A 22,270-nucleotide genomic window follows, 5' to 3' on the forward strand; every position below is an offset into this window, starting at 1 on the left:
GGAGGCGGAACGGGGGGCGGAGCCTGGTGGAGGTGGTGAAACCGCCCCCAAGATGGCGGCCGCCACGGTGCCATCAAGATGGCGGCAGCCAGTGGCGGCGGCCATTTTGTCCCTCCCTCTTTCAGCGGCGCGGAGTGGCCGCCGCCATTTTGTGGTGCCTCCTCCTCCTCCTGTCCGCTGAAGGCCGGCGGGCGCCATGGGGGTGCGGCGGGGCCGGGGGGGCCCGGGGGGCCCGGGGCTGGAGGGCGACGTCGCCGCTTATTTTAGACGGGCTCTGGAGACGCTGCAGGAGGGGCTGAGCCCGGAGGAGCTCGGTAAAAGCGGCCGGGGGGCGCTGGGGGCTGTGGGAGGGTTCCTGAGGGGGGTTGCTGAGGGGAATTGGGGGTTTTGTGAGGGGATGAAGGGGTTAAAATGGGCTTTTGGGGGGATTGAGGGTTATTTGAGGGGTTCATGAGGGGATTTAGGTAGTTAGAGAGGGTCTTGGGGGCGCTGAAGCTCTTTTCAAAGCTCCATGAGGGGATCTGGGGGCTCCGCGAGGTGATTTGAGGGAGGATGTGGCTCCTCTAACAAGAATTTAGGATTTTATGAGGGAATAAAGGGGTTAAAGTGCATTTTTTTGGGGGGTTGAGGCTTATTTGAGGGGTTTATGAGGGGATTTAGGGGGTTGGAGTGGGTTTTGGCGGGGTTGAGGCTCTTTTGGGGGTTCCATGAGGGGATCTGGGGGCTCCATGAGGGGATTTGAGTGGTTGCACGGCTCTTCTGAAAGGAATTTTGTGTTTTATGAGGGAATAAAAGGGTTAAAGTGGATTTTTTTGGGGGGTTGAGAATTATTTGAGGGGTTTATGAGGGGATTTAGGGAGTTAAAGAGGGTCTTGGGGGCGCTGAAGCTCCTTTCAGAGCTCCATGAGGGGATTTTGGGGCTCCGTGAGGTGATTTGAGGGGGGAGGAACGCTCCTCTGACAGGAATTTGGGGTTTTATGAGGGAATAAAGGGGTTAAAGTGGACTTTTTGGGAGGCTGGGGAGGGTATTTGAGGGGTTCATGAGGGGATTTGCGGGGCTTGAGGCTTTTTGGGGGGATTCATGAGGGGATTTGAGGGGGTGCAAGGCTTCTCTGAGAGGAATTGGGTGTTTTGTGAGAGAATAAAGAGGTATAAGGGGAGTAAATGGGAATTGTGGCGTATTAGAGGGGTTTATGAGGTAATTTAGGGAGTTAGAGAGGGTTTTAGGGGGGTTGAGGCTCTTTTAGGGGCTCCATGAGGGGATTTGGGGGCTCCGTGAGGTGATTTGAGGGGGGAGGGAGGCTCCTCTGACAAGAATTTGTTTTTTTATGAGGGAATAAAGGGGTTAAAACAGATGTTTTTGGGGGTTGAGGCTTATTTGAGGGGTCCATGAGGAGATTTGGGGGGTTGAAGAGGTTTTTCTGGGGGGTTGAGGCTCTTTTGGGGCCTTATGAGGGGATTTGGGCTCCTTAAGCCTTCCCTGAGGAGATTTGGGGTCTCCATGAAGCATTTTGCGTAGAAACAAGTCCATTTTTAAGGATTTTTAGGATTTTCTGAAGGGATTCTGCTTTTTTAGGGAGCCATTTAGGGGAAAACTAGAAAAATTTGGGATTCTTAATGGGATGTGAAGGTAGTTTTATAGCATTTTATTTTTTTAGGGAGCCATTTAGGGAAAAAATAGAGAAAATTGGGGCTGTTAATGGGATTTGAAGGCATTTTTATAGGATTTTTCTTTTTTTAGGAGCTATTTGGGGGAAAAGCAGAGACATTTAGGATTCTTAATGGGGTTTGAAAGGTTTTTTTAGGATTTTGTTCTCTTAGGGAGTCGGGGAAAATAGAGAAATTAAGGATTTTCAATGGGCTTTGAAAGAATTCTTACAGGATCTTATTTCTTTAGGAAGCCATTTGGAGGGAAAACAGATAAATTCGGGATTTTTAATGGGATTTGAAAGCATTTTTATAGGATTTCCTTCTTTCGGGAGCCATTTGGGGGCGATGAGGCCAACTTCCCCCCCCTAACTCCTTACAACCAAGCTGCCTAAGATCTTAATGCAAAGTTTTATAATATTTTTTGCTCTTTTCCAGATCTTTTTGCCCCAAACGTGCTGGAGGAGGCGGCGGCGGCGGGCGCGGGGGCGGCGCTGGACCCCAGCGGCTCGCGGCTGCTGGAGGCGCTGCTGCCCCGGGCGCCGGCGGCGGCGCTGAGCCGGGTGCTGAGCCCCTTGGTGGGGGGCTTGGGGGGGCCCGCGGGGCACCCCCTGGGAGCCCGGGTGCTGGAGGCGGCCCTGAGGCGCGTCCCCGAGGTTTTGGGGTCAGAACGAGAGGTTTTGGGGCAGCTGGAGGAGGCGGTGAGGCGGCAGGCGGAGGCGGTGCGGGGCGAGGCGCTGGCGTTCGCCCGGCACCCCAACGGCAGCTTCGTGCTCAGGGCGCTGCTGAGGGCCCTGGGGGGCGGCCCCGGGGGAGGTGAGAGGGGTTTTGGGGTGCATTCGGGGGACTTTGGGGGGTTTGGGGGGTTATTGGGAGGCTTTTGGGGGTTTAGGGGATAGTTGGGGGGGGGTTGGGGGGCGATTTGGGGTTTTTGGGGGACTTGGAGGGTTTTAGGGTGAGTTTGGGGGATTATCAGTGTGTTTTGGGGGCTTTTATGGGGTTATTGGGGGGCATTTTGGGGGTATTGGGGGTTTTGGGGTGATTTTGGGGGGATTAGGGGATTGCTGGGGGGGGTTAGGGGATTATTGGGGGATTATTTAGGTTTTTAGGGGATTGTGGGGGGATTATTGGGGGGGTTTAGGGGATTATTAGGGGTTTTGGGGGCTTTTGGGAGGGGTTTAAGGGATTATTGGGGCTTTTGTTTTTTGGGGGGATTATTAGGGGGTTTTAGAGGATTTTTGGGGTCTTTTCTTTTTTTTTTTAGGGGATTTGGGGTTATTTTGGGGCAACATTGGGGTATTTTGGGGGGTTTCAGGGCATTATTTGGGCTATCAGAGAGCAATTAAGAGCAATTAGCATTAATTAAGGGCAGAACAAATTGACGGGAAGGGCAGTTAATTAATTCCTGATGCCCTTAATTAACGGGAGGGGGTAATTAGGGGAAGGAGCTGTGCTCTCACTGCTCCTTGCCCCCCCCAGACCCCCCTCACCACCCCGAGGGGGCAGAGTCTAAACGGAAGGGGGCGGGGCCAGCCCTGAAGGGGGCGGAGTCAGCACCAGAGGGGGCGGAGCTGAAGCCGAAGGGGGCGGGGCTTCCCCCCTCCTTCCCCCTCCTCCTGGAGCAGCTGGCGGAGACCCTGGAGGAGAATCTGCCCTGTGAGTGGGGGGGGGGGGGGGCAATTACCCCTCTAATTAACCCCTAATTAACCCCCAGACCCCTTAATTACCCCCCTGACCCCACTAATTACCCTCCCAGCCCCCATAATGACCCCCTAATCCCCCCCTAATTAACCCCCTGACCCCCCTAATTGCCCCCATCCCCTAATTACCCCCCTAATTAGCCCCGCCCCGCTAATTATCCCTTTAATTGCCCCCAGCCCTGGTGTCCCCGCCCTGCGCCAGCCTCTGCCTGCAGGCGGCGCTGGAGGCGCTGCGCCACAGCCAATCAGCTGCCTGCGCCCGCCTCTGCCAAGCCCTCATTGGCTACCTGGTGCCGCCCGGACACGCCCCCGGGGAGAGGTGAGATCCCATTGGCTGGTGCTGGGGGCGGGATTTGGGTGCAGGGGGCGGGGTTTGGGGAAAAGGGGAGGAACTTAGGGGAGAGGGGCTAGGGCTGGGGGGAGGGGCTTGGAGGGCTGGTTTTGGATTGGCTGGGGGGTTCTGGCTGCTTGTTTCTGACTGGTCAGTGAGTCTAACTGCCCTTTTGTGATTGGGTGGTGGCTCTGGTTGCCTGTTTCTGATTGGCCGGGGCTTCCATCTCCTGTCTCTCGCCCGCAGCCCTCTGGTGTCAGCCCTGGAGGATGCGCAGCGCGGCCGCCTGGTGGAGGCGCTGTTCGGGGCCGCGGGGCCACGGCGCCTGCGGGGCCTCTTCCGGGAGCACCTGCGGGGCCGCCTGCTGGGCGTGGCCACACACCGGCTGGCCAATCACGGCCTGCAGCGCCTGCTGGACCACGCCCCCCGCGATGTGGTAGGCGGGGCCTTGGCAGGCCTAAAGGGGGGGAGGCTCCACCCTGTGTGGGTGGAGCCTGGTGGGGGTGGGGGCGGGGCTTGGTGCGGGTGGGTGTGGCTAACTCTGGCTCCGCCCCCAGGTGGGGGAGGTGCTGGAGGAGCTGGGCCCCGCCCTGCGGCAGCCCCTGGCGCGGGGGCACCCCGGGGTGCTCACGGCCCTGGCAGGCGCCTGCCGCCGCCACCCCCCCCTGCAGCCACTGGCCCTGCGCCGCCTCCTCGAGGTAAGCCCCGCCCCCTTTGGTAAACCACGCCCCCTCCCGGGAAAGGCACGCCCCTTCTGATAAGCCCCGCCCCCTCCTGCTCTCGTCCAATAGGCTGTCGACTGCTGGGAGCCGCCCGAGCGCCGCCGGAGCTGCCTGGGGCCGCTGGGGGCCCTCAGGCCCTGGGGTGCCGGGGACAGCGACAAGGGGGCGGGGCCTGAGGTGAGGGGCGGGGCCACGGGGAGGGGGCGGGGCTTCCTGGATCCCCTGGGTTGATCGCGGTTCCTCCCAGTCTCCTCTAATCCCCTCCCAGTGCCTCCCAGTCCCCCTGAAACGCCTGCCAGTCCCCTCCCAGTATATCCCAGTGCCTGCCAGTCCCCTCCCAGTACCCCAAATCCCCACCCAGTGCCTCCCAGTCCCCTCTAATCCCATCTAAACCCTTTCCAGTCCCCCCAGATCCCCTCCCAGTATACCCCACTGCCTCCCAATACATCCCAGTGCGTCCCAGTTCCCTCCCATTATAACCCATTATATCCCAGCCCTCTTCCAGTACATCCCAGTGCCTCCCAGTCCCCTCCCAGTGCATCCCAGTATACCCCAGTCCCCCCTCAACCCCCTCCCAGTATCCCCCAGTGCCTCCCAGCGCCCCTCTCTTCCCCCCGCAGCTCTCGGTGACGGTGCCGGGCTCGCTGCTGCTCCAGCACCTGCTGCACTTCTCGGACCCGGGCCCGGTGCTGGGGGCGCTGGAGGCGCTGCCCCCCCCGGCGCTGGCGGCGCTGGCGCTCAGCCCCCCCGGCAGCCGCGTGTGGGACGCGCTCCTCAGCGCCCCCCCCGTGCCCCCCCGCACCCGCCGCCGCCTCCTGCGCAAGCTGAAGGTACCGGCCGCCATTTTAGGGGGCGCGGCCTCCTCCCCGTGACCTCACTTCCTGTTCCCGGGGGCTAACGGCTCTCCTCCCAGGGCCGCTTCCTGTCCCTCGCCTGCCACCGCAACGGCAGCCGCGTCCTCGACGCCATCTTCGCCTCCGCCTCGCCCCGCGCCTGCGCCGCCATCGCCGCCGAGCTGGGTGAGCCCCCCCAAAACGCCCCCCAGCCCTTTATGGCCCCCCCAATGCCCCCCACCCCGTTATAACCCCCCCAACGCCCCCCTGCAGCCCCCCAGCGCCCGGCGCTGCTGCGGGACCCCCACGGGCGCGGCGTGGAGCGGCGCCTCCGGCCCTGGCTGGAGGACTGAGAGCCAGCGAGTTGCTGCCACCAGGGTAGAGAGGCGTCAGGGGTGGAGCTTGGAGGAGCCGGACGGAGGTGAGATCACAGAGAGAGGTTTTTGGGGGTAGAAAGTCGCTCAGCTTGGTGCGGAGATCATAGAGGAGCTGGAGGACTGTAGAGTGTCGCCAAACCATGGGCAGGGCTCAAACCACTGGGATCTTGGAGGACTGAGGGGTAGAGTGTCGACCCTCTTTTCTGCATCCATAGAGGAGCTTGGAGGGCTACCAACCATAGAGCAGCCTGGAGGACCACTGACCATAGAGGTGGTGGAAGACCAGTGACCATAGAGTTGTTGGAGGATCACCAACCATAGAGTGGCTGGTGGGCCACCAACCATAGAGCTCCTGGGGGGACTGGTGACCATAGAGCTCCTGGAGGACTGGTGACCACAGAGTTCCTGAAGGACTGAGGACGCCACCGCGTGACGCTCTGGTACCTCCTAGCCCAGTCTTGTCTGCTCTATTTTTTCTATTTTATCCCTATTTTTATAAATTAACTGTTTTTTTCATGTTTACACATCATTTTCAGGACCAGGGGGCGGGGCCAGGCACGTTGGCTCCTCCCCTACACCCCCACGCCCTTTGACGGCCATTTTGTCCCCCCCCACGAGTCCTCCAAGCCATTTCACAGCTCTTTATTGGCAGATTCCAGGGAGAGGGGGCGGAGCTACAAGTCGGGGGCGGGGCTATGTCAAGGGGGGCGGGGCTTAGTGCTCGTAGGCCCCGCCCCTTTGCGGGGCACTGTCCAGCAGGCGGCGCAGGAGGGCCGAGAGGTTGAGCAGGCTCTGCCCCACGGCGCGCGTCGTGGCCGCCAGCAGCCGCAGCAGCTCCCTGGGGGGGGGGGACACAAATGGGGGGCTCGGAGCTGCCCCACGGCACCGCACTATGGGGCAGGAGCCCCCGCTGTGGGGCGGGAGCCACTTAAGGGGCAGGAGAGCGACTCCCGTAAGGCGAGAGTGACCCCGCAGCCATGGGGCGGCCCCACAAGTCGGGGGGGTCGTGTGGGGCAGGAGGAGACCGCATGGGGCCAACGTTGACCCAGTGGAGCACGAAGAGCTGCTATGGGGCAGGACCTTTCTGTGCCCCATTGGGATCTCCGTGGGGCGAGCACCCGACGGGGCCAACCCCGCAGCCAACTGGGGTTCCTGTGGGTCAGGGGAAACTTTTTTGGGGTTTTTGGGCACCCACCTGAGCAGGCGCTCGGGGCCCAGCCCCACCACGTCGCAGCGCAGCCCCCGCACGGCCGCCGTCACCCGCAGCCGCCCCACCAGGTCCCGGGGCCCGGCGCGCGCCAGCGCCACCGTCACCCGCGCCACCTCATCCCCGCTCCGCGTCCCGGGGGGCTCCCACTGCCCCCCGAACGTCACCGCCTGTTTTTGGGGAGAAAAAGGGGGTTTTAGGGGCGCCGAGCAGTCTGCAGGGGGGTTTTGGGGTTTTCTGGGCTCACCTTCGGGGGTTCCCAGCGCTGGCCCGGCCCCAAAGCCACCAGCGGGGTGTGGGGCGGCAGCGCCCCCAAGAAGCCCTCGGTGTCCACGGCCGTGCCGTCCTCCGCCAGCACCAGCTCCACCGGCAGGGGCAGGCCCAGAGCCTCGGCAGCCTGCCCCGGGGGGCAATTACGGGGTCGGGGGGGCAGTTATTAGGGTCAGTGGGGTGGTTTGGGGTGATTCGGTTGGGTTGTGGGGTCGATTTTTGGACCTGAGTTAGACTGGGGCACAATTAGGGCCCTCCTGGGGGTAACTGGGAGCCTGGGGGGTAATTTTAGGGGTTCCCCAGGGGCAATTGTGGGTCGTGGGGGCAATTATGGGGTCTTATGGGGTGAATCAGTTGGGTTGTGGGGTGAATTATGGGACCTGAGTGCGATTTGGGGGAGCCTGGGGGCAATTAGTGGGCTCCCACGGGGCAATTTGGGGTCCTGGGGGTAATTTGAGGGGTTCCCAAGAGCAATTGTGGGTCCTGGTGGCAATTATAGGGTCGGTGGGGCAGTTATGGGGTGCTTTTGTTGGGTTGTGTGGACAATTAGGGGGTCTTAGTGCGATTTGAGGGCTCCCCAAGGGCAATTTAAGGTTCTGGGGGCAATTAGGGACTGTGGGGGTAATTTTATGGGATCCCAAGGAGCAATTGTGGGTCTCGGGGGCCAATTATGGGTCTTGGGGGTAATTAAGGGGGTCTTGGGGCAATTAGGGTGCTCCCAAGTGGGCAATTACGGCTCTTGGGGGCAATTTAGGGGGTCCAAAGGGGTTGATTAGGGTCCAATTGGGGCTGATTAGGGGAAGTTTGGGGGCAATTGCAGGTCTTGGGGGTCCATTTGGGGGGTATTGGGGGCAATTATGGGGTGGCCCAGGGGGGCAGTTACGGGGTGTTGGGGGGCAATTGGGGGTCTGGGGGGTAATTGGGGGGATCCAAGAAGGGCAATTTTGGCTCTTGGGGGCAATTAGAGGGAACCTTGGGGGCAATTAAGGGTCTGGGGGGTAATTAGGGATGGGTGGGGGCAATTAGTGGTGGCCTGGGGGCAATTGGGGGTCACGGGGGCAGTTGTGGGGGGTCTTGGGGGCAATCAGGGGGCTCCCAAGGGGGCAATTAGTGCCCCTGGGGGGCAATTACCAGGGGTCTTGGGGGTCATTAAGGCCCGTGGGGGTAATTAGGAGGTCCAGGGGGGTAATTAAGGCGCCCCAGGGGGCAATTAGGGGGTCCCGGGGGCACTTGGGGCCTCACCTGCCCCCGCAGCTCCTCCAGGCCGGCCGCCAGCACCCCCCGGGGCCGCCCCCGGCGGTGGTCGCACACCCAAAATGGCCGCGGGGGCGGGGCCGAGGCTGGCCAGGCTTTGCGGGCCACCGTCCTGAGAGGGGGGCGGGGTGAGAGAAAAGCCACGCCCTCAACATGGCCGCCTCCAGTGGGGCGCCGCCATCAACATGGCGGCTCCCTGCGGCGCGGCACCTCCCCCTCAGAATGGCAGCGCCCACTCATAATGGCCGCCGCCACATCCAAGATGGCCGCCCCCACACCCAAGATGGCGGCATTCACACACAAAAATGGCGGCCTCCACACTCAATATGGCCGAACCATTCCCAAGATGGCGGCCTCCACACCCAATATGGCGGCTCCCACCCAAACCCATAGCCCCCGCCCAAGATGGCGCCGCCCATTCCCCCTCCGCCGCCGCTCCCCCCGGGCCGCTCCCCGCGCTCACCGGAGCACCTCCATGGCCGGGGGGTCCCGAGGGGGTCCCGGGGAGGTTTCGGGGGTCCCCGGGGGGGTCCCTGGGGGGTTCCCGGAGCTTCCGGGCCCCGCGCTGGGCGCTGCGAGCGGGGAGGCCTCGGGCGGGCTCCGGGGCTAACTGCAAGGCCTGGGGGCGGGGCGCGCTTAAGAGCGGGGCGCGCAGCCAATCAGCGGCGCGCATGCAAATGAGCGAGGGGGCGGGGGGAAGCGCCTGTCCATCACGCCGCGGCCCTCGCTTCCCATTGGCCGCCGCGCCGTCACGTGGGCTGGGGGCCAAGATGGCGGCGCCCATGGCGGCGCGGCGGCTGCTGCGGGCCCCGTGGGGGGCCCGGGGGGCGGCGGGGCGCAAGGCACGGCGGGAAGGGGGCGGGGCCTGGGGGCCTATGGGGGCTATGGGGTCCCTATGGGGCCCCTATGGGGGGCTCGGGGGGGCCCTATAGGGTCTGGGGGGTCCCTATGGGGCTCTGGTGAGGAGTCTGGGGGTCCCTATAGGCCCTATAGGGTCTTGGGTGGTCCTTATGGGGCCTGTGGGGTCCCTATGGGGCTCTACGGGGTCCCTGTGGGGCTCTGGAGGGTTTTGGGGCGTCCCTATAGCGCCTGAGGGGCTCTGCGGGGTCCCTATAGGGCTCTCTGGGGTCTCTATATGGGCTGGGGGGGTCCCTATAGGGTCCATGCGGGGCTCGGGGGGAGGGTTGGGGGTTCCCTATAGGGCCTGGGGGGCTCTGGGAGGTCCCTAAGGGGCTCTGGGGGATCTCTATAGGGCCTGGGGGGTCCCTGTGGTTCTATAGGGCCCCCTGTAGGGCCCCGCTGACCCCGTCCCTGCAGCACGCGGGGGCCGTGCACCCCGGGGCCCTGCAGCTGCCCCCGGCCCTGGCGCAGGCGGCGCGGATCCTGCTGCAGGAGGGAGGTATGGGGGCTATAGGGGGCTATAGGGGGGCTATAGGGGGCTGGGGGGGGGCTGTAGGGGCTGTTTTGGGGGTTATAGGGGATCTATAGGGGGGTTATAGGGGCTGGGGGGATCTATAGGGGGTCTGTAGGGGTTATAAGGGATCTATAGGGGATCTATAGGGGATCTAGGAGCTCTATAGGGGCCATATAGGGGATCTAGGGGATCCATAGGGACCATGTAAGGGTTATAAGGGATCTATAGGGGCCATACAGGGGCGGTAGGGGTTCTATAGGGGGTCTATAGGGCCGTGCTGACCCCCCCTTTCCCCTATAGGCTGGAGCCGGGAGCAGGCGGAGGCGCTGAGGCTGCGGCTGTGGGGGCGGCACCCCCCCGGTGAGCGGGGCGGTGACGTCATCGGGGGGGGGATGACGTCATCAACGGGGGCGGTGACGTCACAGCCCCCTCCCCCCCCCCCATATCCCCTATAGACGTCTGTAGGTCCCCGGCGAATTCGGGAGCCAGGAAGCGGAGCCGGAGCCCGGAGCCCGAAGTGAGGTGCCCGGGGGGGGCCCTATAGGGGGTCTGGGGCCCTATAGAGGCCATATAGGGCGGCTTTGGGGCCCTATAGAGGGGTTTTGGGGCCCTATAGGGGCGTGTGGGGTCCTATAGGGGCGCGTGGGGTCCTATAGGGGCCCTATAACCCCTATAGGGCCCCCTTTCCCCCCCAGGGTCACGGCGGAGGCGGCTCGGGGCTACCTGGTGGCTCGGCTGGCGCGGGACTACGCAGCCGCGGGGCGGGCGCTGAGCGAGGTGGGGGCCGTTTTTGGGGCCATTTGGGGCCGTTTTGGCCAATTTTGTGTTTTGGGGGCGTTTTGGGGCGTTTTGGGGCTGACCCCGCTCCTCCCAACCCCCCCAGATCCGGGCCCGAGCCCCCGACTTCGCCCCCAGGACCCTGCTGGACTTCGGCTCCGGGCTGGGGGCCGCGTGCTGGTGAGGGGCTGTAGGGGATCTGTAGGGGCTGGGGGGCTGTAGGGTCCCCTATAGGGCCAGGGAGTTCCCTTATAGGGGCTGGGAGGGGTCTGGGTGGTCCCCTGTAGGGGTTTGGGGGGGTCTATAGGGGACCTATAGGGGATCTGTAGGGGCTGTAGGGGGTCTGTAGGATCAGGGGGTTCCTTTATAGGGTCAGGGAGTTCCCATATAGGACCTTCGAGGGGTCTGGGTGGTCCCCTATAGGGGCGTGGGGATCTATAGGGTCTAGGGAATCCCCTGTAGAGTTTTGGGTGGGGGTCTATTGGGTTTGGGGGGGATCTGGGGGTCCCCTATAGGGTCTGGGCAGGATCTATAGGGTCTGTCCCCCATAGGGCGGCGCAGGGCGCGTGGGGCCGCAGCCTGCAGCAGTTCGTCTGCGTGGAGCCCAGCGAGGCCCTGAGGGAGCTGGCGGAGCGCCTGCGCCACGGTACCGGCAGGGATTTTTGGGGCGAATTCCGGCGGTTTTGGGCAATTTGGGGCGATTTTGGGTTGCTATGGGGGATTTTGGGGAGATTTGGGGGGAATTTGGGGAGGTTTAGGGTGGCTGGGGGGGATTTGGGGCATTTTGGGGGGATTTGGAGCAATTTTAGGGGGGGGATTGAAGGGATTTGGGGCAATTTTGGGGAGATTTGGGGAAATTCAGTCTCACTATGGGGGATTTGGGGGCAATTTTGGGTCACTTTGGGGGATTTGGGGCATTTTGGGGGGGCTGGGGTGAATTTGGGGCAATTTGGGGTAATTTTAGGGGGGATTTGGGACCTTTTTGGGCCCTGCAGGGCCCCTTTAAGGCCCTGTGGGGGCGGGGCCCTGACCCCCTTTCGCCCCGCCCACAGGGGGCGGAGCCACGCCAGGCCCCGCCCACTTCGGCCCCGTCTTCCTCCGCCCCCTGCTACCACCTGGCCCCCAGGTGAGCCCCTCCCCTCGGGGGGGGAAGGGGCGGGCCCAAGTGTGACCACGCCCCCCTCCCGCAAAGCCACGCCCCCTCCCTGCTGCCCCCAAGCCCCTTGTGGCCCCACCCCTCGCTCGGCCCCGCCCCTGACCACGCCCCTCTGTCTTGGCCCCGCCCCCTAGGCCCAATGGGAGCTCGTGATTGGTCGGCGTGCCCTTGAGGGGCTGAGGGGGCGGAGCCAGCGGACCCAGGCCCTGCGGGGGCTGTGGGGGAGGACAGGGGGCGTCCTGGTGAGGGGGGGGTGATTTTTGGGGTGAATTCGGGGGATTTTGGGGTTTGGAAGGGCTGGGGAGGGATTGGGGGGGTTCAGTGAGGATTTGGGGGGGATTTGGGGGCATTTGATGGGGGCTGAGGGGGTGTTTTGGGGGGTTTAGGGGGGATTTGGGGGGTTTAGGGAAATTGGGGAGGCTTTGGGGCCATTTTGGGGCCAATTGGGGGGATTTGGGGTCATTTTGGGGGGATTTAATTCATTTTGGGGGATTTGGGGTCATTTCAGGGGGGTTTGGGGTCATCTTGGGGGGTTGAGGGAGGATTTGGGGGGGTTTGGGGTCATTTTGGGGGAGTTCTTGGGGGGGCTGGAGGGGATTTGGGGGGCTCTTGGGGTCATTTGGGGAGGTTCGGGGGGGATTTGGGGACATTTTGGGGGATTTTTGGGGTCACTGGGGGGGGTTATAGGGTGGGCCCCCCCCCCCCAGGTGCTGCTGGAGAACGGGACCCGCGCCGGGCACCGGGCGCTGATGGAGGCGCGGGAGGAGCTGCTGCAGGTGGGTGACGTCATCGGTGACATCATTGGTGACGCCATCGGTGACGTCACCAACCCCCCCCATGATGTCATCGATGACGTCACCTACCTTTTACCTCCCCTTCTCCCCAAATAAAAGGGACCTGACGCTGACAGCGTGGAGATCTTCGCCCCGGTGAGCGCCCCCAGAATGTTCCCAGTGCCTCCCAGTATCTCCCAGTTCCTCCCAGTATCCCCCAGTACCCCCCCCATGATGTCCCCGCAGTGTCCCCACCGCCTGCCCTGTCCCCGCCTGAGCCAGGGCCGGGCCTGCGCCTTCGCCCAGAGCTTCTGGCCCCTGCCGCTGTCGGGGGTGAGCACTGGGATATACTGGGATATACTGGGATGGGCTGGGAGGGCACTGGGACGTAGTGGGATGGACTGGGATGGAGTGGGGGGCACTGGGATGGGCTGGGGAGGCACTGGGATGGGATGGGGGGGACCCTGAGACATACTGGGACGTACTGGGACATACTGGTTTATACTGGTTTGTACTGGGACCCACGCGTTTCTCCCCCATCCCAGAACGCCTCCGCCCCTGAGCGGGAGCTGGTGTCCTTCCTGGTGGTGCGGAGGCGCGGGAGCACCGTGACATCACCGGGGGACCCCGTGACGTCACCGCCCGACCTGATGACGTCACTGCCGGGGGGCTGGGCCCGGGTGACCGCCCCCGTCCGCCCCCGCCCCCGCCACGTCTCCCTGTCCCTCTGCTGCCCCGACGGGGCCCAGCGGCGCCTGGCGGTGACCGTGGCCCGGCACGGCCGGTAGGCGCGGCGTGACGTCACCGGTGACGTCATGACGCCGAGGGACACGCCCCCTCAGTGACATCATCCCGCAGGTCCCTCTACCGCCAGGCCCGGGCCAGCCGCTGGGGCGACCTCCTGCCCTTCCCCGGCGAGGGGGGGACAGCCAATGGGAAGGGAGAACGGCGGTGACGTCACTGGGGTGAGTGACACCGGCCCGCGTGACGTCACGCTGCGTGACGTCACCCCCGATGGAAATACATAAAGGGGGGGCGGTTAAGCCGCATGGGGACTACAACTCCCAGCAGCCCTTGCGGGCACAGCGCGCAGGCGCCGCCCCCTCCACTTCCGTTTCCGTCTTCTTCTTCCCCCTTTCTCTCTCTCCCTGCCGCCGCCGCCATGTTCCTGCAGTTCTACCACAACGAGCAGGGCGAGCGCGTCTACACCCTGAAGGTACCGGGGGGGCACCGGGAGGGCTCCGGGAGGGCACCGGGGGGGCTCGGCGGCTCGCTCCCGGCCTCACGGCTCCTCGCTGTCCCCGCAGAAGACGTCCCCGGCCGGCGCCCCGACCTTCTCGGCGCACCCCGCCCGCTTCTCCCCCGACGACCGCTTCTCCCGGCACCGCCTGGTCCTCAAGCGCCGCTTCGGCATCCTGCTCACCCAGCAGCCGCGCCCGATGCTCTGAACCGGGAGCGGCACCGGGAGCTCCCCCCCTCCCTGCCCCGTAACCCCCAACCGGCGGACCCGGCGCTAGGACCCGGGGGAGCCCCCGCGCCGCCGCCTCCATTCAATAAAATGCCTTTTTCCCACGCTGCGCCCGCGTGCTGTACGGGGAGGGCGTGGCTTCCGCCAGGCCACGCCCCCTCCCCGCCGCACCGCCCATCCATTGCTCCGCGTTGGCCACGCCCCCTCGCTCCCGGCCACGCCCCTGCGGCACCCCCGCCCCTGCCGCAGCGGGGGGCGTGGCCTCGCCGTCCTTAGCCCCGCCCCCTCCCCCCCAGTGCCTCAGCCCCTCACGTCAGCGGCGGCCCCGAAATCGGCGCTTTTCGGCCCAAAACCGTACGCTACAGGGGGAGGGGGGCGGGGGGAGGGATGGAGGGGGTTGGGCCCCGTGAAGCGGGTGGTTGGGGTAAAAATGCGGGGTTTCGGGCCCGAAATTCTGCCTTTTGGACACCAAATGGGGTGTTTGGACCCAAAATTGTGGCTTTTGGACCCAAAATGGGGTGCTTGGTCCCCAAATTCCGTCTTCTGAACCCAAAATGGGAGGTTCGGGGGGCGGGTTTGTGGGGTTGGGCTTGAAAAAAGGGGGTTTGGCCCCAAAATAACCCTTCCTCTACCCTGGCTGTGGCGCTGTGGATGTGGCGGGCCCCAAAACAGCGGGATTTTGCCCCAAAATGCAGCATGAGGAGGCCCTGAAGGAGGGTTGGGGTGCTGGGAGGGGGGTGTCAGGTCCCAAAATGCCACTTTTTCACCCCAAAAAGGGCTCTGGGGTGCTGCAGGGAGGGGCAGGCGTCTCCCCAGAGGGGTCAGAGCCCAATTTTGATTTTTTTCCGCAAAAATAGCGTTGTTCTTCCCAGACAAAATGCTCTTTTTTTCCTTAAAAGTGTGTTTTTTATCTCAACGTTGTTTGTGAGGGTAATTTAAAACTTTTTCACCCAAAATTGCTTTAATTTTTGAGGAAAGGTTATTTTTCCTCAGCTTTTTCCTCTCAAACAGGAGTTTTAATCCCTCAAAATGTTCATTTTTTCCCTCAAAATGGGTTTTTGACATCAAAACCACGTGGTTTTCCTTCAAAAAGGGCGATTTTTGACCCTCCAAATGCTTTTTTTCCCCTTCTATTTAAAATTTTGTCTTTCAAACCTGTGAGGATTCCCTCAAAATGTCTCGTTTGCATTGCTCAAGGTTATTTCTTTCAAAATTATTTTTTTTTTCCAATAAATGTTACTTTTATTCCAATAAATGGTGCCCCAAATGCTTTTTTCTCCAAAGTGCTAAAAATGGGCTTTTTTCACTCAGAATTGGGTTGTTATCCCCCAAAATAGTTCTTTTTCTCCATAAAACTGGGCCTTTTTCCTGAAAACACTACTTTTTCCCTCAGAAACTGACATTTCTTCTTCAAAACTGGGACCTTCCTCCTCAAAACTGACATTTTCTTCCCAGAATGGGTGCCTTTTTCCTCAAAATACAACACTGTCTCCTCAAAACAGGGTCTTTCTCTTCAAAAACTGACATATTCCCTCAAAACTGGGCTTTTTTCCTGAAAAACTGACATTTTTCCCCTCAAAAAGTGACATCTTTCCCTCCAGTTTGGGTCCTTTCCCCTCAAAACTGACATTTTCTCCTCAAAACCAGCCCCTTTCCCCTCAAAAAGTGACATTTTCCATCAAAAGTGGGCTCTTTCTCCTCAGAAACTGACATTTTTCCCCTCCAAATTGGGTCTTTTTCCTCAAAACTGACATTTTTTCCCTCAAAAAGTGACATTCTTACCTCCAAATCGGGTCTTTTTCCCTCGAAACCGACATTTTCTTCTCAAAACCAGGCCCTTTGTCCTCAGAAAGTGACGTTTTCCCTCAAAAGCGGGCCCTTTGTCCTCAAAAACTGACATATTTCCCTCCAAATTGGGTCTTTTTCCTCAAAACTAGACCTTTTCCTCTCAAAAACTGACTTTTTCCTCTCAAAGTGATATTTTCTCTCAAAAGTGGGCCCTTTGTCCTCAAAACTGACGTTTTTCCCTCCAAATTGGGTCTTTTTCCTCAAAACCGACATTTTCTCCTCAAGACTGGCCCCTTTCCCCTCAAAAAGTGACATTTTCCCTCAAAAGTGGGCCTCTTCTCCTCAGAAACTGACATTTTTCCCTCCAAATTGGGTCTTTTACCTTCAAAAAATGACATTTACCCCTACAAATTGGGTCTTTTTCACTCAAAACTGACATTTTCCCCTCAAAAAACTGACTTTTTCTGCTCAAAAGCTGCTATTTTCCCTCAAAACTGGGCTCTTTCCCCTCAAAAACTGACTTTTTAGTCTCAAAAAGTGATATTTTCTTTCAAAACTGGGCTCTTTCTCCTCAAAAACTGACATTCTTACCTCCAAATTGGGTCTTTTTCCCTCAAAACTGACATTTTCTTCTCAACACCAGGCCTTTTCCCCTCAAAAGCGAGCCTTTTGTCCTCAAAGACTGCCATTTTTCCCTGCAAATTGTGTCTTTTCCCCCCAAAACTGACATTTTCTCAAAACTAGGCCCTTTCCCCTCAAAAAGTGACATTTTCCCTCAAAAGTAGGCCTTTTTTTCACCAGAAACTATCATTTTTTCCTTCTAAATTGTGTCTTTTTCCTCAAAAACTGACATTTTTTCCCTCCAAATTTGGTCTTTTTCATCAAAACCTGATATCTTCTCTCAAAAGTGGGCCCTTTCTCTTCAGAAACTGACGTTTTTTCCCTCCAAATCGGGTCTTTTTCCTCAAAACTGACATTTTCCCCTCAAAAAACCTGACTTTTTCCTCTCAAAAACTGCTATTTTCCCTCAAAACTGGGCTCTTTCTCCTCAAAAACCGTCATTTTCCCCTCCAAATTGTGTCTTTTCCCCTCAAAAAGCTAGGATTTCCCCTCAAAACCGCTCTCTCCCCTCTCACAACCTAACACTCCCCCTCCTTTCTCCACTCCCCCCCCCCCCCCCCCCCCCCCCCCCCCCCTCCAACCCTTTTATACCCCCGCAGGCCGCCCTGGCCACGCCCCCTCCTCGCTGACCACGCCCCCCGCCGGTCGACATGGCAGCAGCGGTGCGCTTCGTGGTGACGCCCAGCCGGGGGGGGGACGCGTCCGAGAGCAGCCCCGAGCCCCCCTCGGCCTCCAGCTCCCGCCCCCCCCCCTCCGACAGCAGCCCCAGCCCCAGCGAGACCTCGGCCCCCCCCCCGCGCCGAGCGTGGTACGGCCCGCTGGGGGGGCGGGGCTTGAGGGAGATGGGCGGGGCTTTTTGAGGGGGCGGGGCCGCGCTCATCGCCCGCCGCTGCACCACCCCCTGTAGGCCACGCCCCCCCGCCGCCTGGCCACGCCCCCTCCGGAGGCCACGCCCCCTGCGACCTGGCGCTGTTCGAGGTGAGCGGCCCCGCCCCTCCCTAAAATGGGCCCGGGGGGGGCGCGGCCCCAAAATCGGGGGTTCTGAGCCCAAAACGGGAGGGTCTGGCCCCAAAATACCCCAGGGACCTATAAGAACCCTTGCCCCTATAGGATGGCCTGACCCTGGAAGGGTTCCTGACCCTATAAGTGCCCTCTGACCCTAAAACAGCCCCATGACCCTAAAAGAGTCCCCTGACCCTATAAGAGTCCCTGACCCTATAAGAACCTCCTGACCCTAAAAGAGCTCCTGACCCTATAACTCCCTGTGACCCCATAACCCCCTGTGACCCCATAACCCCCCCCGTGACCCCATACCCGACCCTATAACCTTATGGGGTCGCAGGAGGAGCTGGCGTCCCGGCCCCGCGTCCCGGCCCTATTACGCCGCATCGCCGCCTACAGCAGCCTGGGGCCCGACAGCGAGCTGGGGCCTGGCCCCGTGAGTGACCCCATAAACGGCCCTATTAGGGGCGGGGGGGGACCCCAGAACGGGCTGACCCCATAAAGGGCCCTATAAGGGGTGGGGAGGGGCCCCTAAAAGGGGAGATCCTATAAAGGGGAGGTCCTAAAAGGGAGACCCTAAAAAAAATCCTATAAGGGGCGACCCCATAAACGGCCCTATAAGGGGTGGGAGGGTGGCCCTATAAAGGGAGACCCTATAAGGGGACCCTATAAAGGGTGATCCTATAAAGGGGGGGACCCTAAAAGAAACCCTATAAGGGGTGACCCTATAAAGGGTGGGGGGGAGGGACCCCTATAAAGGGGAGACCCCAAAAGGGACCATAAAAGGGGAGGGGGGACCCTAAAACCCCGTAAGGGAGGGACCCAACCCCTATAAGGGGGTTTTGGGGTCCCTTTGGGGGTTTTGGGGTCCTTTTGGGGTTATTTGGGATTTTTGGGGTCCTTCTGGGGTTTTGGGGTTCCCTTTGGGGTTTTTGGGTTCCCTTTGGGTTATTTGGGGTTTTAGGTTCCTTTTGGGGTTTTGGTGTCCGTTTGGGGTTTTTATGGTCCCTTTGTGTTTTTTGGGGGTTATTTGGGGTCCCTTTTGGGTGATTTGGGATTCTGGGGTCCCTTTGGGGTTATTTGGGGTTTTTGGGATCCTTTCGGGATTTTTGTTCTTTTGGGGGCTTCCTTTTAGGGTTTTGTCTTTTTTGGGGCCCCGTCGGTCTCTTTCCGAGTCCCTTTCAGGTTTTTTAATTTGTGGGGGTTCCCTTTGGGTTTTCTGGGGGCTTTTTGGGGTTTTTGGGGTGACGGGGCTCTTTGGGGTCGCAGCGGCGGGCGCTGGGCACGCTGTGTGGGGTGGCGGCGCCCTCGCTGCAGACGCTGCTGGGGCTGCTGCTGGTGCTGCGCCTGCCCTGGGCTGTGGGGTCGGGCGGCGTCCTGCAGGTCTGCGGGGTCGGCGTGCTGCTGGGCGCCTGCGTGAGTCTTATGGGGTTTTTATGGGGTTTTTATAGGGTCGGGGGTGTTTCGGGGTCAGGACGGGGGATTTGGGGTCACTGTGGGTGGATTTGGGGAGAGAAAAGGGGGTTCTAGGGGCTTACGGGGTTGGGGTGCTGCTGGGAGCCTGCATGAGGCTTATAGGGCCGTTATAGGGTTTTTAAAGGGTCGAGGGGTTTTGGGGGTCAGAACGGGGGGATTTTGGGGTTTTCTGGGTGGATTTGGGGGGGTTTGGGGTCTCGGGGGTGTTGTGGGGTCGCTGGGAGGTTTTGGGGTGTTTTTGGGGTGTTTTTGGGGTGCCCAGAGCCGTCCCCCTGCAGGCCGTGCTCACCGCCCTGTCCCTCAGCGCCATCGCCACCAACGGGGGCGCCCCCGGTGAGCGGGGTCGGGTTTGGGGGAAATTCAGGGGATTTAGGGAAATTTGGGGAGTTTGGGGGGATTTGGGGGGATTTAGGGGGAATTTGGGGGGTTTGGGTGGGATTTGGGGGGGGGGTTGGGGTCTTTGGGGGGTTATTGGGGGATTTGGGGTCGGGTTTTGGGGCTGTTTGTGGGGGATTTGTTTTTTTTGGGGTGGTTATTGGGGTACTCGGGGGGATTTGTGGGATTTGTGGGGGTCTCGGGTGGTTTTGGGGGTTATATATGGGGTTTGGGGGTATCTTTGTGGGGTTTTGGGGTATTTTGGTGGGGTTTTGGGGCATTTTGGTGGGGTTTTGGGGCATTTTGGTGGGGTTTTGGAGCATTTTGGTGGGGTTTTGTGTCTCTCTGGGCTATTTTTATGGATTTTGGGGTATCTTTGTGGGGCCTTCTGTCTCTCTGGGCTGTTTTCCTGGGGTTCTGGGGTATCCTTGTGGGGTTTTCGGCCTCCCTGGGGTTCCCTTCCGGTGCTGACGCAGTGCCGCAGGGGGGGGCCCGCTGGCGCTGCTGTGGGGGGCGCTGGGCCCCGAGGCGGGGGGCGCGGTCGGGCTCTGCGCCTTCCTGGGGGCCGCCTTCGGGGCCGCCAGCGCCGCCCTGGGCGCCGCCGAGCTGCTGCTGGTGAGAGGGGCCTTTAAGGGGCGGGGCCGGAGGGGGCGGGCCAAGGGAAGGCGGGAGGGGCTTGAGGGAGGGGGGTGTGGCCTGGTGCGGTGGGGCACGGGCGGCCATCTTGGGAGGGGCCATCGTGGGTGGGGCCATGTTGGGGTGGCCATGTTGGGTGGGGTCGTGGGGGAACCCTCTTGGGCGTGGCTGTGGGGGGAACCATCTTGGGTGTGGCCACCTTGTGGTGGCCATCTTGGGTGTGGTAATTGGGGGGTCATCTTGGGTGTGGCCATCTTGGTTGTGGTCCTGGGGGAAGCCATCTTGGGTGTGGCCAAAGGGGGTCTCCCTCAGGGCAGCCATCTTGGGTGTGGTCATTGTGGGAGCCATATTTGGTGTGGCCACCTGGGGGCGGCCATCTTGGGAGTGGCTACCCTGGGGGCGGCCATCTTGGGCGTGTCCATAGGGGAAGGTCCCTCAGGGCGGCCATCTTGGGCGTGTCCATAGGGGAAGGTCCCTCAGGGCGGCCATCTTGGGTGTGTCCATAGGGGAAGGTCCCTCAGGGCAGCCATCTTGGGCGTGTCCATAGGGGAAGGTCCCTCAGGGTGGCCATCTTGGGTGTGTCCATAGGGGAAGGTCCCTCAGGGCAGCCATCTTGGGCGTGGTCATTGTGGGAGCCATATTTGGTGTGGCCACCTGGGGGTGGCCATCTTGGGCGTGTCCCTGGGGGAAAACATCTTGGGTGTGTCCATAGGGGAAGGTCCCTCAGGGCGGCCATCTTGGGCGTGGTCATTGTGGGAGCCATCTTGGGAGTGGCTACCCTGGGGGCGGCCATCTTGGGCGTGTCCATAGGGGAAGGTCCCTCAGGGCGGCCATCTTGGGTGTGTCCATAGGGGAAGGTCCCTCAGGGCAGCCATCTTGGGCGTGTCCATAGGGGAAGGTCCCTCAGGGCGGCCATCTTGGGCGTGTCCATAGGGGAAGGTCCCTCAGGGCAGCCATCTTGGGCGTGGTCATTGTGGGAGCCATATTTGGTGTGGCCACCTGGGGTCGGCCATCTTGGGCGTGTCCCTGGGGGAAACCATCTTGGGTGTGTCCATAGGGGAAGGTCCCTCAGGGCGGCCATCTTGGGCGTGGTCATTGTGGGAGCCATATTTGGTGTGGCCACCTGGGGGCGGCCATCTTGGGCGTGTCCCTGGGGGAAACCATCTTGGGTGTGTCCATAGGGGAAGGTCCCTCAGGGCGGCCATCTTGGCCGTGGTCATTGTGGGAGCCATCTTGGGGGTGGCTACCCTGGGGGCGGCCATCTTGGGCGTGTCCATAGGGGAAGGTCCCTCAGGGCAGCCATCTTGGGCGTGTCCATAGGGGAAGGTCCCTCAGGGCAGCCATCTTGGGCGTGGTCATTGTGGGAGCCATCTTGGGAGTGGCTACCCTGGGGGCGGCCATCTTGGGCGTGGTCATTGTGGGAGCCATATTTGGTGTGGCCACCTGGGGGCGGCCATCTTGGGCGTGTCCATAGGGGAAGGTCCCTCAGGGCAGCCATCTTGGCCGTGGTCATTGTGGGAGCCATCTTGGGAGTGGCTACCCTGGGGGCGGCCATCTTGGGCGCGTCCCTGGGGGCAGCCACCTCGTTTCCCCCGCAGGTGTACGTGGTGCCGCAGGCGGCCATCTTGCCGGGCCACGGCCGGGGGGCGCTGCTGGCCAACGGGCGCGGCTACGGCTCGGGGCTGCTGGGGCTGCTGGGGCTGGGGGCCGCCACCCCCCCTGCCACCCGCGCCGCCCCCCTGGGCCCCGCCGGGCTCCTGCTGGCCCTGCTGGGGCTGCAGGCGGGCGCCCTGCGAGCCGCCCTGCCGGGGGCGCGCCCCACGTGAGTCCCTCCCCTTTTCCCGCAATTATGCAAATGTATGCAGATTTATGCAAACGAGGCTGTGCCCCGCAGGCTCTGCCTCCCGCAGCCCCCCGGCGGCCAGCTCCAGCCCTGCCCCGCTCCGCGCCGGGGGGACAACGGCAGCGCCGCCCCGCTGCCGGCCGTGCCAGGGCCCAGCGCCCGCCTGCTGGCCCGTGAGTCCCCCCTGGGGGCACCGGGGACGCCCCCCGAGCCCCCCGACCCTAAATCCCACCCCGTTTCCCACCCCACAGGCAACCTGTGGCCCCCCGAGCCGCCCCTCGGCGACGCCGCCGCCACCTTCGGGCTCCTGCTGGGGCTCAGCCTCCCCACGGCCTCCGGTGGGTCCGGCGGCCCTATAAGCGCCCCCCCCATCGGCCCTATTAGCTTTATAGGGTGAATGTGACCCGAAATGCGTCCCCACAGGGGTGCTGTGGGGCTGCAGCCACGCCGGGGAGCTGCGCGACGCCGCCCGCTCCATCCCCGCCGGCAGCGTCGGGGCCGCCGTGGGCAGCGCCTTGGGGTGCATCCGGGACCCTAAATGGGGAAAGGGGACCCTAAAATGTGGAAAGGGGAGCCTAAAGGGGAAAAGGGGAGCCTAAA

At 61.8% G+C, this 22,270-nt stretch overlaps 4 protein-coding genes across 5 annotated transcripts; 3 read left to right on the forward strand and 1 right to left on the reverse strand.

Moving 5' to 3' along the window:
- Window positions 1-182: 182 nt before the first annotated feature.
- NOP9 (NOP9 nucleolar protein) lies at window positions 183-6,126 on the forward strand. Its single transcript, XM_084304221.1, has 11 exons — window positions 183-314; window positions 2,086-2,463; window positions 3,127-3,303; window positions 3,525-3,666; window positions 3,925-4,114; window positions 4,236-4,376; window positions 4,470-4,577; window positions 5,021-5,230; window positions 5,314-5,419; window positions 5,507-5,654; window positions 5,826-6,126. Exons 1-10 carry the CDS (start codon window positions 197-199, stop codon window positions 5,584-5,586), a joined length of 1,650 nt encoding a protein of 549 aa, XP_084160347.1. The 5' UTR covers window positions 183-196; the 3' UTR covers window positions 5,587-5,654; window positions 5,826-6,126.
- A 110-nt stretch (window positions 6,127-6,236) lies between these two features.
- Window positions 6,237-8,938, reverse strand: CIDEB (cell death inducing DFFA like effector b). Its single transcript, XM_084304229.1, has 5 exons — window positions 8,805-8,938; window positions 8,330-8,453; window positions 7,065-7,214; window positions 6,806-6,987; window positions 6,237-6,448 (listed from the first exon to the last, which is right to left on the reverse strand). The coding sequence occupies exons 1-5, from the start codon at window positions 8,816-8,818 to the stop codon at window positions 6,325-6,327; spliced, it is 594 nt and encodes a 197-aa protein (XP_084160355.1). The 5' UTR covers window positions 8,819-8,938; the 3' UTR covers window positions 6,237-6,324.
- A 157-nt stretch (window positions 8,939-9,095) lies between these two features.
- Window positions 9,096-13,867, forward strand: METTL17 (methyltransferase like 17). 2 transcript variants are annotated; one of them, XM_084304224.1, is made up of 16 exons: window positions 9,096-9,183; window positions 9,659-9,740; window positions 10,056-10,115; window positions 10,211-10,277; window positions 10,451-10,532; window positions 10,639-10,712; window positions 11,084-11,178; window positions 11,585-11,658; window positions 11,823-11,930; window positions 12,396-12,464; window positions 12,582-12,617; window positions 12,708-12,794; window positions 13,007-13,245; window positions 13,320-13,426; window positions 13,636-13,677; window positions 13,769-13,867. In XM_084304224.1, exons 1-14 carry the CDS (start codon window positions 9,112-9,114, stop codon window positions 13,414-13,416), a joined length of 1,242 nt encoding a protein of 413 aa, XP_084160350.1. In that variant the 5' UTR covers window positions 9,096-9,111; the 3' UTR covers window positions 13,417-13,426; window positions 13,636-13,677; window positions 13,769-13,867. The 2 variants fall into 2 exon arrangements, with proteins under 2 accessions (XP_084160350.1, XP_084160351.1); XM_084304225.1 differs by lacking the exon at window positions 12,708-12,794.
- A 751-nt stretch (window positions 13,868-14,618) lies between these two features.
- On the forward strand, window positions 14,619-22,269 carry LOC311220702 (solute carrier family 12 member 4-like; the record flags this gene model as incomplete). Its single annotated transcript, XM_084304252.1, has 11 exons — window positions 14,619-14,646; window positions 17,024-17,146; window positions 17,246-17,316; window positions 17,681-17,776; window positions 18,610-18,756; window positions 19,095-19,149; window positions 19,676-19,806; window positions 21,426-21,649; window positions 21,722-21,843; window positions 21,922-22,008; window positions 22,094-22,269. The coding sequence occupies 11 exons, from the start codon at window positions 14,619-14,621 to the stop codon at window positions 22,267-22,269; spliced, it is 1,260 nt and encodes a 419-aa protein (XP_084160378.1).
- Window position 22,270: the final 1 nt, after the last annotated feature.

Source organism: Netta rufina (assembly GCF_964035555.1).
Source record: "Netta rufina genome assembly, chromosome: 37".
Taxonomy (NCBI): Eukaryota; Metazoa; Chordata; class Aves; order Anseriformes; family Anatidae; genus Netta; species Netta rufina.

Bases quoted from the DNA above. Each gene is read 5' to 3' on its own strand.
- NOP9 (XM_084304221.1), top strand. From the start codon at position 197: ATGGGGGTGCGGCGGGGCCGGGGGGGCCCGGGGGGCCCGGGGCTGGAG. The intron at 2,464-3,126 runs GTGAGAGGGGTT...TGCCCCCCCCAG, and splicing joins GGGGGGCGGCCCCGGGGGAG to ACCCCCCTCACCACCCCGAG. The intron at 3,304-3,524 runs GTGAGTGGGGGG...AATTGCCCCCAG, and splicing joins CCTGGAGGAGAATCTGCCCT to CCCTGGTGTCCCCGCCCTGC.
- CIDEB (XM_084304229.1), bottom strand. The intron at 7,215-8,329 runs GTGAGGCCCCAA...CCCCCGGGGCAG, and splicing joins TGGAGGAGCTGCGGGGGCAG to GCTGCCGAGGCTCTGGGCCT. The intron at 6,449-6,805 runs GTGGGTGCCCAA...CCCCCCCCCCAG, and splicing joins GGCCCCGAGCGCCTGCTCAG to GGAGCTGCTGCGGCTGCTGG.
- METTL17 (XM_084304224.1), top strand. From the start codon at position 9,112: ATGGCGGCGCCCATGGCGGCGCGGCGGCTGCTGCGGGCCCCGTGGGGG. The intron at 9,741-10,055 runs GTATGGGGGCTA...TTTCCCCTATAG, and splicing joins GATCCTGCTGCAGGAGGGAG to GCTGGAGCCGGGAGCAGGCG. The intron at 10,116-10,210 runs GTGAGCGGGGCG...TATCCCCTATAG, and splicing joins GTGGGGGCGGCACCCCCCCG to ACGTCTGTAGGTCCCCGGCG.